Genomic DNA, 13,290 nt, shown 5'->3' with positions numbered 1-13,290 from the left:
GGCACAGTTTAAGTAGCATAGTGCCTGCCTACCCAAAGTATGAGGGCCTGAACTCAGACCCCAACACCTATTCCACAAAAAGCTTGAGGATTTATACAAGTCTTCTATATCCATATTCCTTGTATTCAGCGTTATCATGAGCACTAAGTCGGCCCTATGTCTATATCTATCCTGTTATCAGTATATCAATATAGGCTTCCATATACCAATTTACTATGCTTTATGTACCCAACAAGTCTATCAGTAACTGCAGAGTTACATTTTGTTCTATGTACATTTTCTATGCATATTAAGCTTTAAGAAAGCAAAGATTAATAAATTCCTCAATGATACTATAATATACTTGAGAGAGAATATGTATTTAAAACAAGCAATTGCTATGTTCAATGTCATTTTAAAAAAATTAAAGGGCCGGAAGTTTGCCTAGTGGTAGAGTGTTTGCCTAGCATGCACGAAGACCTGGGTTCAATTCCTCATACATACATAGATAAAAGCCAGAAGTGGTGCTGTGGCTAAAGCGGTATAACTCTAGTCTTGAGAAAGTCCAAGGACAGTGCCCAGTCCCTGAGACTAAGCCCAGAACTGGCAGAAGTAAATAAATAAATAAATTTAAAAAATTAAAAGACTAGTGGCTGAAAATACAGCTCAGTGGCAATGCAATTGCCAAACACACACAAGGCCCTATATTTGATTACCATCTGGGAAAAATAAAGACCTAAATAAATTAAATAAACAATGGCTAGTAATACAATAAGAGTTGAAGAGAAGGAATAGAACAGTTGTATATAGGAAAAATAAGCAGCTCTATTTAAATAAGCATGGCATCTGAGCCAATATTTGAAGGACAAAGGAGATAGTTAACAAATAAAAATATAAATAAGAATTTTTAGTCATTAACTGTAGGCCATTTGATTAGGTGAAAAGTAAACAATTCAAAACAAAACAAAACAAAACAAAATAAAATAAAACCCTCATAAAATTTAACCTAGTCCCGCAGACAAGTTTAGGAAACACTGTCGTCTACCGGAGGGACCACTTTTTTGCCCTTTAGCAAAAAGAGAAACACCGTACATGAATCCCCAATGGCACTGAGTCCCAGAGGATAAATTGGAAAACTAAATTTTCTCTCGTGAATCCTCCTAGATTCGGTGTGTAAATTCCTTGATCTGCTTTTTTCAGGTCTTGGCTTAAGTTAACTTCCTAGTCTTCCTAGGACAGGCCTTACCACCAGACATCATGTTAACTCTCTTGAGCTCTATGACCTCTATTGGCTGCAGGGTCTCCTCTCTGCAGCTGCAGGAATCTAACAAAAGCCAAGGCACTGTTCTCTAAAGGTATTTGTTTTTCCTGCTAGAGACACAAACCTTCACAATTGCATCCTTTCCATTCTCAGCCATAACTTCCATCCCTTGACTTATACTACAGTTTTTAGTGTTTGACCCACCCAGATGTCTTGCATATTAGTAATAGATGGTAATGACACTTTCCCATCTTATTCAATCAACATACCTTCTAACAGAAACTGTGCTTGCTAATGTTTTTACTTTGGGTGGAAAGGTACTTACTGTACTTGGTCTATGATCTGGTATGAGTGACAGGAAACTAAATGGTTACCTCCACTGAAACTCAATACCTAACTATAACATGACTTTGCCTACTCATCATCGGTAATTTCTAAAGAATCATTCATTGCACCCAATGTGCATATATAAAGAACTACAACAACAGAGAATACTAAAGGGCTTTGGTCACCACCCAGTTTAATACTTTCATTTTACAGCTATGAACAGAGTTCTAAAGAAGATTATAGTTCAAAAGACATATAACCTCCCCCAAGCATAACAAAAATCTAGGTTGCTGGCTCTTACATTAAGTTTCTTCCATTACAACATGGTTGTTCTTTTTCCAATTTCCCAATAGTTGAGAGAGTAGAAAGATTATCAGCTGTAATAGGGTGAATAACAGCATCCCAAGTATGACTATTTCCAACTGCCCTTGGCTATTACTTTCATATGGAAAGGTAGCTTTACAGATTGTTTAAGATAAGGATCCTGAGACGTGGATAGTGTTTTGTTTGTTTGTTTTTTTTAAATCTGTATTTTTTTATTTTCTTTTTTGCTACTAGGGATCAAACCCAGAATGTTGCACTTGATAGGCAAGTTCTCTGCCACTGAGCTGCATCTCAGTCCTAGACATGGATATCTATATTATCTGGATGGATTCAATGTAGTCACATCAGTCCAAATGCAGCTGGAGTCAGAGAAGAAAGTGATATGATCTCACAAGCAGATAAGAGTAGTGTAATTTGATTATGGAGGAAAGGCCCACAAGACAAGGGTTACAGGTACAAACTGGAAGAGCCAAGAAACAAGAGTTGTCTCTCAGAAGACTAATTTTGTAATTTTACCCCAGAACTGTAGGTGAATAAACAGAATTGTTTTTAAAAACTCCCAGAATTTAAGATAATATGTTGCTGTAGCAATAGAAAACTATACAGTTTGGTGTCTAGGATTAGAGTGTTTCTATACAAATATTCAAAATGTGGAAGTGGGTTTGGAATACAGTAATGAGAAGACACTAGAGGAATTTCAAGGTGCCTAACAGAAGCTTGGATTGCTTTAAATGGACATTTGTACCATTGCTGACAGTAATGATTATTAGTGGGCACTCAGATAGAAGTGGGAAGTCTAGTAGAGAAAATCAATATTGACTCAGAGAATACCCAAGTTATCATAAACAAACTGGTAGTGGAAATTCAGATGTGAAAAGTGCTGCAGATGAGACTTCAGAAGGAAAAGAGAGAACGTTGTACAATGGCAGAAATACTTGCTGAGCAGTGTACCAGAGCTATGTGAAAAGCATGACTTGCAAGTAATGAAGTTGGATATTTATCTGAGATTTCCAAACCAAGTTTTGAAATTAGATCCCAATTTCACCAGTAAAATGCAAGAAGAAATAGAGGTAAGTTAGTGAAAAAAATAGTAATTAAAAAGGAACTAGTTCTTGATGATTGGGGAAATATATATACATATATGTATGTACATATACATATGTATATGTGTATATCTATATGTGTGTATATGTGTATATATTATATGCATATATATTTATGTATTATACATATATGTGTATGCAAGTATTTCTGCTAATATGGAGATTGCATAGGTGTTCATCAGTGGTCAAATAAAATGATGCATAAATATATGCACATGTACATGTATATATGCATCTATATGTGTTTATATATAAACATATGTATAGATACATATGCATATATAAACATATACATTAACATGCATTTAGCATAGAATGTCATTTAGCTATAATGAAGAATAAGAGCTCATCATTCACAGCAAAACTGATGTAAATAGAGGACATTAGGTTAAATGAGCCAAGCCAGACACAAAAATACAAGTATTGCGTGTTCTCTTTTACATGGGAAGGTGAACATGTAATCCTGTAAGTAGAATAGTGATTAATAGATGTTAGAAAGGTACTCCAGTTTAGGGAGAAACCAGATAAAGGGAAACTGCAGTTGGTCAGTATGTATTATCCTCATGGCTGGAAATAACACACTGAACCCATATAATTAATACACATTAATGAAGAACAAAAAAGATTAAAATAAAAATGTATCTTTGATACATGTTTTAAAAACAAGAACCCAAATAAGTTTTCATAAATATTTTCCATCAAGGTATGCAATTTGCTGAAGTATTTGGCTCCTCACACTTGGAAGACTTAGTCCTGACACTGCCCACTATATCATTAAGAGTGGGATTCCTGGGGTTGGAAGTTTAACCTAGTGGAAGAGTGCTTGCCTACCATGCACAAAGACCTAGGTTCGATTCCTTGGTACCATATACATAGAAAAAAAAGTCAAGTGGCACTACTGCAGACTTCATGCCATTATGGTTAATGTTCTCCAAACCAACTGGTCTTTCTGTAAGAAGTGTGGCAAGCACCAGCCTCACAAAGTAACACAGTACAAGAAGGACAAGGATTCTCTTTATGCTCAGGGAAAGCATCATTATGATAGAAAACAGAGTGGCTATGGTGGTCATATTAAGACAATTTTCCAGAAAAAAACTAAGACTATAAAGAAGATTGTACTGAGACTTGAATATGTTGAGCCCAACTGCAGATATAAGAGAATGCTAGCTATTAAGAGACGCAAACATTTTGAACTGGGTGGAGATAAAAAGACAAAGGGGCAGATGATCCAGTTCTAAATTCCAAATTTTATTATGAAGACAGTACCATCATGATGTCTAAGTTCCATCTTTTGTTATGAAGACAATAAAATCTTGAGGTCAAATTACAAAAAAAAAAAAGAAAGAAAAAAAAGAAAAAGTCAGAAGTGGTGCTGTGGCTCAAGTGGTAGAGCCTTGAAAAGCACAACAACGGTGCTCAGGTCCTGAGTTCAAGTTCCAGGACTGGCTAAACAAACAAACAAAGAGTGGGATTCCTACTCCAAGGTGGAAGCAGGAAAAGATAACCTGGAAATTCCAATCTCAGATTCCTGGGCAGCTCCTGACCATTTGTGGAAAGTGCTAACAACCACACAAGGCCTCAAAGAACCATCAGGCACTCAGTGTTCAACATCCATGCAACATCAATCCTCTTTTGAAACTTATGCCCATATCTAGTCTATCACCCTTATCACATGACTTGAGGTAAGGCAGGAATTCCCTCATCTCTCCTTTACTTTCATAGCCAGTGAGGGGTAAAACCTGGTTCTGAAAGGCTACTCCAAGCTCTCATCTTATTTATCTGTCTAGCTGAGTAAATTACTATAAGAAATATCTCCATCAAATATGAGAATGAGAGAGAAAAGAATAAAAGAGAAAAGACAGAAAGAGAAAGGGAGGGAGAGGCAGAGAGAGAGGGGGAGACAGAGGGAGAGACGGAGAGGGGGACAGAGGGAGAGACAGAGACTGAGAGACTAGAGAGAGAGAAAGGGAGAGAGGGAGGGAAGAAAGGAGGGAAGAAGAGAGGGAGGGGGAGAAAGGGAGAGAGGGAGAGAATCAGAGACCACATTATCAACTAGAGCTGCATTCCTGAGAACTCTGAGATGAAAATTCCCAGGCAGCCTTAATGCTGGAGAATTTACTTTGGGATATAAAACTAACACATACTGCTATATTTCTTCACTTTATTTGCTCTCCTCTGCAGAGATTACTGCTGTGTGTGCAGCGTCCTAAGAGTGGAGAAGGTCAGGTTGACAGAACTTCTTGGTGGGAAATAATCTTTAGTCCTCCAAATATATATGCCATGTAACATCCAGGCCACAAAAGCCAACTCTTGTTTGGAAAATGCCAAGTTCCATCTCCAAGGAAACTCATTAACTTCCAAATGGCCCTGAGATCACCTCTGTGTGGCTATAATAAACCATTAAAAACATTAAAGAAGAACTCAGATGGAAAGAGCTTTTAGGGTTGTGAATTTGTTTACTTACTAGTTTTGGGAAAGACAGTACAAACCTCAGTGAAGAAAATGCCTACTTAAGAAAATAAAACACAAAATTAGACCTTGTAGAACTTTTTATTTTTATTTATTTATTTATTTATTTATTTATTTATTTATTTATTTATTTTGGAGGGGTTCTATCGTGGAGCTTGAACTCTGGGCCTGGGCACTGTCCCTGAGCTCTTCAGCTCAAGGCTACCACCTTGAGCCACCAGGCCACTTTCAGTTTTCTAGTGGTTAATTGGAGATGAGTCTCATGGACTTTAGTGCTGGGGCTGGCTTTGAACCACAATTCTCAGATCTCAGACTCCTGAGCAGCTAGGATTACTGGTGTGAGCCACAATGCCCAACAAACTTTTTAGTTTTTAATGCCACTATTGGGCTAGAACTATAGCCTGGATGCTGTTCCTTAGTGTTATTGCTTAAGGTAGGTATTCTATTACTTGAGCCACACCTATACTTTCAGCTTTTAAAACTGGAGATAAAAGAGTTTCACAGATTTTCCTGCCTGAGATGCTTTGAACCACAATCTTCACATTTCAGGGTAAGCCTTGTCAGCAACTGGCAAGCTTGATCATTCACCTATCCACAACTCTTTAAAACACTAATATTTTCACAAAATAAAGGTATTAATTTGCTTCTGTAGGAATGCTAGTTTATTCATTTTCAGATTTAAAATCATTTGGGGTGGTTTGAAATAGTCTTTTTATTGTGGGAAGCATGCCCTCTCAAACTGAACATGGAAGTTGGGGCAGATTTCAGTTGAGGCAGTACAGGGCACAAGAGGAACACCATTCAGCCCCTAAGTCCCAGAACTTTATGTAAAAGCCAGAAGTGGGAATGAAATTAAGCAGGGGTAATAAGGGGCACTGTATTTCTTAAGAATAAATGTCCAGTCAAGAATACCAGTTCTTATGCCCTAGTTCTAAGAAAGGCCTTAGAATCTCAACCCAACCAGGGAAGAAAGCCCCACTGTAGAAAACATCAAACTGTGGCACCAAAAATCACCACCATTTTAGGCCTCAGCTGAAGCCACAGCATGATAAACAAATTCAATAAAATTACGAATTGGCAAACTGTTTGCAACAAATGTTATTTCCTGGATAACAAGATGGATAACATACATTCTGCAACATATGTGAGAAATTATTGAAAACAGATGTAAATGTTCTCAAACTCAAATCTTTCTCTGGCACACATCTGAATGCATTGACTTTATGTTTAACTTTACAGCAGTGACCCGCCCCCTCCAAGTACCTCAAACACTAACCCTTCTGCTGAGTAGAGAACATGATGGGAGGATATTCCCCAGTCCTCCGTGTTTTTGTATAAAACTTGAGAGACTCTTCCACAAAACACCAAATAAAACTTCGAATTGTTTTTGCTCAGAAGTACAAGCAAGGATAAGCTACAAACAGGGATAATGCATACTGATGTTTAAATGGCTGCAGGACTGAAACTCCTCAGCAAACAGGCTCACTCTGTGAAAAATTCCCACTCTGCCAGCACAAGCTCCATTGCTGGCTGTGTACCACATCAGGCCACTTGCTCACTCCCTGCTACATCTATTCACTTGTGTCTGTGGCATATGCCACCAAGTCTCCTATGTGGCATGCAAAATATTTTCTAATTGTGAGAAAAGATCTCCTGAGTCCCCACAAAAATGTGCAGCAACAGGCAGCCATCCTATTTGGGAAATGGGGGGGGGGAAATAGGTATTTTCCATGAAAATAAATTTACATTTTTCAGTTATAAATGCATCTTTTCAAAAGAATCATCTGTACAACAGATTTGTATCTGAAAATAGAAGGCTGGATTTATGCAAAAATTATCTCAGGGGATCATCACACAAATGGAGAAAAAATCATTTTCTGCCAAAGTTATAGAGAGTACTCACAAGAGATGTTTTCCAAATATGACCACTAAACATATAAAATACATAAATGAAACAGAATTAATACAAACCAAGAGTTCCACTGTGACCTTAAAGAGTTTGGGGATGTCAGACAAAGCATCTGAATAAAATTCTTGAGAGCTCAAAAATTACAGAAATGTCAAAGTCCATATATAGCATATTAAAAAGAACATCTTTTGCTTTTGTAAGGACTGGCCTCTCTGGTTTATTTGAATATGTCACAAATGCATTGGACAGTAGTTAATTTCCTAAAATTCCCAAACTGCAATAATCTGCTCAACTATAAAACTGTTACTATGACTTCAGTAAATGTGAAATGAATTATAAAACTTTACAGATAATAGTTTTAAAGAAAGGAACTCCACAGATCAAGAATAATAAAACCAATTAGAAGTTGAAAGCACCCATCCCAGAAGACCACACGAATACAGTCATGTACAGGAGAAGGAAGTGTATCAGAGGGGTTGACAAGGCTATCACCCTCATGGGAGTGGAACAAATCCAGGGGCATCCTTGTAACATCAGAGGTAGAGAGGGGAGGTACTCTGTGTGCGCAGCTAGGTCTGGATAGAGAGTGGGAATGCTGATCTACTCCAGAGAAACTAGCAGGTGCCCCAGGTTGCTTTGTGAAGGTCAGGTGGAGTTTAGGTTTGGGTGGAGGGTGTTCTGCTGATGCAGCTGGGGGCCTAGCCTGGCAGTGAAGTGGGAGAGGCTAAGGATCTGTGATATAGGGCATGCTAACAAGTGTTGGCCCCAGAAAGGCGCTCCACTTAGATAGAACATTTACAAATCCAATGACAAAGAAATCAGAGACTATATTTTCATTATTCTAACAATAGAAAAAAATAACTCCAAGGAGTTGTGTGTGTGTGTGTGTGTGTGTGTGTGTGTGTGTGTGTGTGTGTGTGTACACAAGCAGGAAAATGGATCAGAAACAGCTCTGAGCAAAAGCTAAGATATTTGAAGTCTAAGTCTAAGTAAGCTCTTAACTGACACTTGAAACCTGGAAATTGATTAGTTTGGTGGTGGAGGTAGGGTAAAGGGGTAAGAGAAATCTGTTTCCTCATCTGAAAAAATACTAAAACATCTCCTGGATTCCTTCTAATTCAGTAAGTTCAATATGTATTGAATGTAACAATGCATTCAAAACATTCGATATGTAACATAAATCACAGTTGGTTTAAGACTTATTTTTCAGTCATTTTTGAGAAATGTCAAGTTTTTAAGAAGGTCAAATTCTATCTATGCTTTAAGAATGAACCCAGAAGCACCTTGGAGATCTTCAAAAGCCAGTGACAAATTTTCTTCTTCTGGATGGTAGGAAATAAACTCCATTTTATAGAGGAAAAACGGAGCAGGAGATGAGGAGAGTCCCACCTCTATCTATCTTGACTTTGACATTCTCCACGTAGCCACTGTTTATGTTAGCTGTCACCATTTGATTTCCACGATAGTTTGCAGCACAGGGTCACAGGGTAACCTCTGCCTTCAAGAGTCTTATGAGTTCTCAACCCCCAGGCCAACAGTGCCGATGTATCTGGCGGGCTTCCTCTGACAGTTTCCAGCACTTGGCAAGGGAAGATAGAAAAGATGCAGAATAATGTCAACTCGAATAGTAATCTGTTAGGTGAATGGTTCTGTTGCTTACTACACAAGAGTAGGTTATGGTTTCATATATCATGTTCAATGTGCAATAGATATTTTTTTCAACCATTCATATTAAACTGGTGTAAATGTTTTTATTCCTTGCCACATTTCTGGGTGGTAAGCTTAAGCTCTCCCAGGAATTTGTTTGCTTTAAAATGCCATGCATCTCCAGGCAGCCTTACCTCATAAAAAATGGGCATGTCTTCGAAATGAATTTCCCCCTTTTTGCAGTTAATAACTAACCAGCACAACAGAAATATACCATGTGTGAAGTTCTGTTTACTATAGTGGTAAATCACGTGGCTGAACATCCTGTGATTTATTCTAAATAACTCCATTCACTCCAACATATGCTCTGCCCTGTGTTAGCAGACATTCATCCTCGCCAAAACCCGGTGGGGAACTTGATTCTGACTCAAGGTCTTGACCTGGGAAATACATTTAATTGGGAGATGAGGATAAAGAAAGTGAAAAAAGATTTTTAAGAAAGCATTACAACAAAGTCTCTAGCTTCCCTCTACCAACATTGTCCCAGGGTGATCTCAGAAGAGGGCTATGGTAGAATAAGGTAAACTGTGGCCTCTTGTGTCTTCCATCCTTGCATCTTACCTCTCCTTCTCGGTTTTTCCATTCACCAAATGTAAACTAAGCCACCTGAAAATTCATCTCCCAAGAGGCCAGCTGATAAAGAGTTAAGTCTAATACTCTTTATGATGGGAACTTTAGGACCTCAAATTGTTTAAGTGTAGGCTTTAAAAGTCACTCAATATGGTTGCCCTTACCTGTCAGCAAACTCTGTGTCTCTAATGGGAAGCCTTCAAAAACGTACAAGCCAACAGCAGTGGTCATATATGACTCCTCCATAGGATACCAGAGGATTTCAAACCTTCTCTTGTACCCCCATGCAGACCCAGCTTTCTGTTCTGCATCTCTGGCTCCCAGTAGCCAGAGAATAGAGGAAGAGGGTAGGTCCTCTGGTCCACCAGAGGGCCACCTGCATCATCTCCTCCAGACAAAAAGCCCTTATCAATGACACATTAAGATAGTCACAGCTGCCAATACAATAACCAGGCAACTAACAAGCTTCACTGGAGAAGGAAATTTAACAAGAACCTCTCTGATGACTAGAACATTTATCTATAAAGTCTTTTCCACTAGTCAAAAAGAAAAAAGAAGGAAAGAAAAAATGCCAAATTTAAAGGTATTTGAAGCAATTGAGGACTAAAAGCATTTTCCCCAAAACAAAAACAGAAGTATTTTCACTGCAGACTCTTGCTCCTTCTATTCTGTTGCTACTCTTAAAAATCTTTTGTCAAAAAGGAACCCTACTACACTGCTAGTGGGAATGTAAACTAGTTCAGCCACTCTGAAAAGCAGTGTGGAGGTTCTTAAAGAACTGAAAATAGACCTTCCCTACGATCCCACCATACCACTTCTGGGCATCTATCCTGAACATCATGACCCAAGATATTATAAGGACACCTGCTCAGCTATGTTCATCTCTGCACTATTCACAATAGCCAGGTGATGGAAACAATCCAGATGCCCTACTGCAGATGAATGGATACAGAAAATGTGGTATATATACACAATGGAATTCTACATAGCCAACAGACAAGATAAAATAATGGCATTCCCAGGGAAGTGGATGAATCTCGAGTGAATCATGTTGAGTGAGACAAGTCAAGACCTAAGGAACAAAAAGCACATGGTATCCTTAATATGTGGCTATTAAATCCAAAGACTACAAGAACGAGGACTCAATAACTGCATACCCAATGCTATGGACATGGTAATGGAAATATAAACATAACTATACAGACATAAAAACCTATGACTCCATAGACATGTTTTATTTCATAAATTATTATGTTTCTATGACCTACAAACCCTTAGCCTAATTTTAATTAAGTTCTAAATACTAAGTCCCAGTGATTATAAATAGAGATTCCCTTCTTGAACACTTGTTTGTTAAACTTGTCATTTAAAAAATGATGTAAAAATCAACATTAATAAATTCTTTAATAAAAAACCATAAAAAATCTTTTGTCAAAAAGTTTTCTTAATGGATCTGTAGATAACCCCTTCTCAGAACCTCTTACATTTTGACAAATGGTCAAAGAAAGTCACTGGTAGCAAGCTTATTGGCACTAGAGCCCCAAACAATGCTGCTTCTCCATCTCAGCGACTGTTGTTTAAACACCATTCTGTTCCCACAGACAAAGACTTATTTTAGTAAGCTGGGAGGAGGGAGAGGTTTGAGAGAGCTTTCACTACAATTTTATTGTAATAAAAAGCCATCAAGACATTTGCTTTCTTTCCCTCTGTTTTCAGCTTTGCACAAGATTCTTTTTAAAAGCATTTTCTAAAATGTGCCTAAAGTAATCTTTTCCACAGGGAAACACAAACCCAACAAAACAGCCCTTTGTTTCAACTAACAGTTAGCAAATAGAAAATAGAAAATACCTGGCACAGGGTCTTAGGCTTAAGGAAGTTGGGAAAGCCAAACCAACTTTCTCATATGGCCCCTACTTCAACCCATGAGGTGACCCGAGCACCCACTAATGGATTTCAGCATGCCCTACAATACCAGCTGCCATGATGTCACTAGTTCTAACAGCCGGTATCTATAAAAGATCCCTCCTGGGGAAGCATAGAAGAAAACCAGAAGTTCTCCTGTGCATGACAGGTCTGTGTTCTGCCAGCAGTGAAGTTTGGAAAGCATATTGGAGCAGCCATCAGAAAACTTCCATCCCTGCAAGTATTCAACATTTAGTTCCACTGCCACTTGGCAAGGATATGGAAGGCCAGGTGAACATCCCTGGAAGAAGAGGCAGTATTGGCACAAAAGTTCTTTCATGACTAACACTGTAATTTCAAGATACTTAAGATGAATTCCCCTGTTTCTCTAGGCACTGAGTCACCCACAGGGAATTGGTTTCTCATCAGAAATTGAAGACACTATCTAGCTGGAAAAGTTAATGCAAAGAGCAACAGAATACCAGAATAAATAAATGCAAACACATGAGAGAAACATGTGACTATTATACTTCATTATCTGTGAAATCAGATGATAGTACAAGATTATCTGAAGATTGGCTCACAACCCTACCCCTGAAGATCTTTCTTTGCTGCTAGGGCTTCTTTCTTCCAACTCATCCTCCTTCAACTCTAAGGTAAGAATCATGGTCAGTGGGTCACAAAACAATGTTTTCTGGAGAATGTAATTCAAACAAAAAGGGTAGCACCAAAAGAAACATCCCTCCCTACTCTTCAGCAACACTTTATTATGTCCATCTATGATTTGTGCAACCATTACAGGCTTGGTCTATAGGAAACAAGATAAAGCACCAAGCCAAACTACTAAGGCTGTCAGAGAAAAGAATGGAGGGAGTCTTGGTCCCTGCTGTCAACTTCTGGAGTAAACCCTGAATTGTTTAACTCAGTCTAACATTTATGTGAAACGATAAAATGCCCTACTTGCTTGTGCAGTTTTTGCTGTGTCTATTCTTATAACATAGCATTCTACCTAAAACAAGTTCCCTCTGAGATTCTATGATACTGTGAAGGTCAATGTTCATAGCATTATTCCGACATTTTCTTTAAATTTGACTCCTTTTCCTTCCTTTCATGTGCGTGTGTGTGTGTGTGTGTGTGTGTGAACTCAAGGCCTGGACACTGTCCCTGAGCTTTTTGTTCAAGGCTAGCACTCTATCACTATAGCCACAGCTCCAGTTCTTGCTATTCTGGTGGCTAAATGGAGACGAGAGTCTTAGGGATTTTTCTACCCAGGCAGGCTTGAACCTTGATCCTCAGATCTCAACCTCCGGAGTAGTTAGAATTACAGGCATAAGCCACTGGGTGCCCAGCTCCTTCAGCTTCTAAAAGACATCATGTGGATATCATTATCTCTGTCTATAGATCACATTATATTAACTTGGGAGTATAGTAGCCCTGTTTCATATATTCACCTTTTCTTTCATCAGACATAAATTCAAGCCACTGCTACTCCAAATGAATCCCCTGACCACTTCTAGCAGGTAACATCTCTCCCTCATTCATTTTCTATAGCTCTTCTAAGTTGTAATACATGATTATCTTCAAACCACAGAGTTGGAAAGAACAAAAGTCGTTTGGTTTCATCTGCTAGATTAAAGGAGTGTCTTCAGGTAATATCCTATGATCAAGAATATCCTACCTCAGTTTTAATAAATTCACTAATAGAGAGTTAACCATCTCATAAGCCTGCTGAGCTATTA

At 38.3% G+C, this 13,290-nt stretch overlaps 2 protein-coding genes across 2 annotated transcripts in view; one reads left to right on the top strand and one right to left on the bottom strand.

Moving 5' to 3' along the window:
- The window catches only part of Lrmda (leucine rich melanocyte differentiation associated), a 999,007-nt gene that overhangs the window by 604,391 nt on the left and 381,326 nt on the right, over nt 1–13,290 (bottom strand). The gene's annotated exons all lie outside the window — the stretch shown is intronic.
- LOC150054316 (large ribosomal subunit protein eL42-like) lies at nt 3,912–4,232 on the top strand. The gene has a single exon (XM_090346625.1). It carries the CDS (start codon nt 3,912–3,914, stop codon nt 4,230–4,232), a length of 321 nt encoding a protein of 106 aa, XP_090202751.1.

Source organism: Megascapheus bottae, chromosome 15, assembly GCF_031878675.1.
Source record: "Megascapheus bottae isolate mThoBot1 chromosome 15, mThoBot2.hap1, whole genome shotgun sequence".
In the NCBI taxonomy this organism is placed as follows: domain Eukaryota; kingdom Metazoa; phylum Chordata; class Mammalia; order Rodentia; family Geomyidae; genus Megascapheus; species Megascapheus bottae.
This window is presented reverse-complemented; position numbering and strand designations above follow the sequence as displayed.

Coding starts and splice junctions, on each gene's coding strand:
- LOC150054316 (XM_090346625.1), top strand. CDS start 3,912: ATGGTTAATGTTCTCCAAACCAACTGGTCTTTCTGTAAGAAGTGTGGC.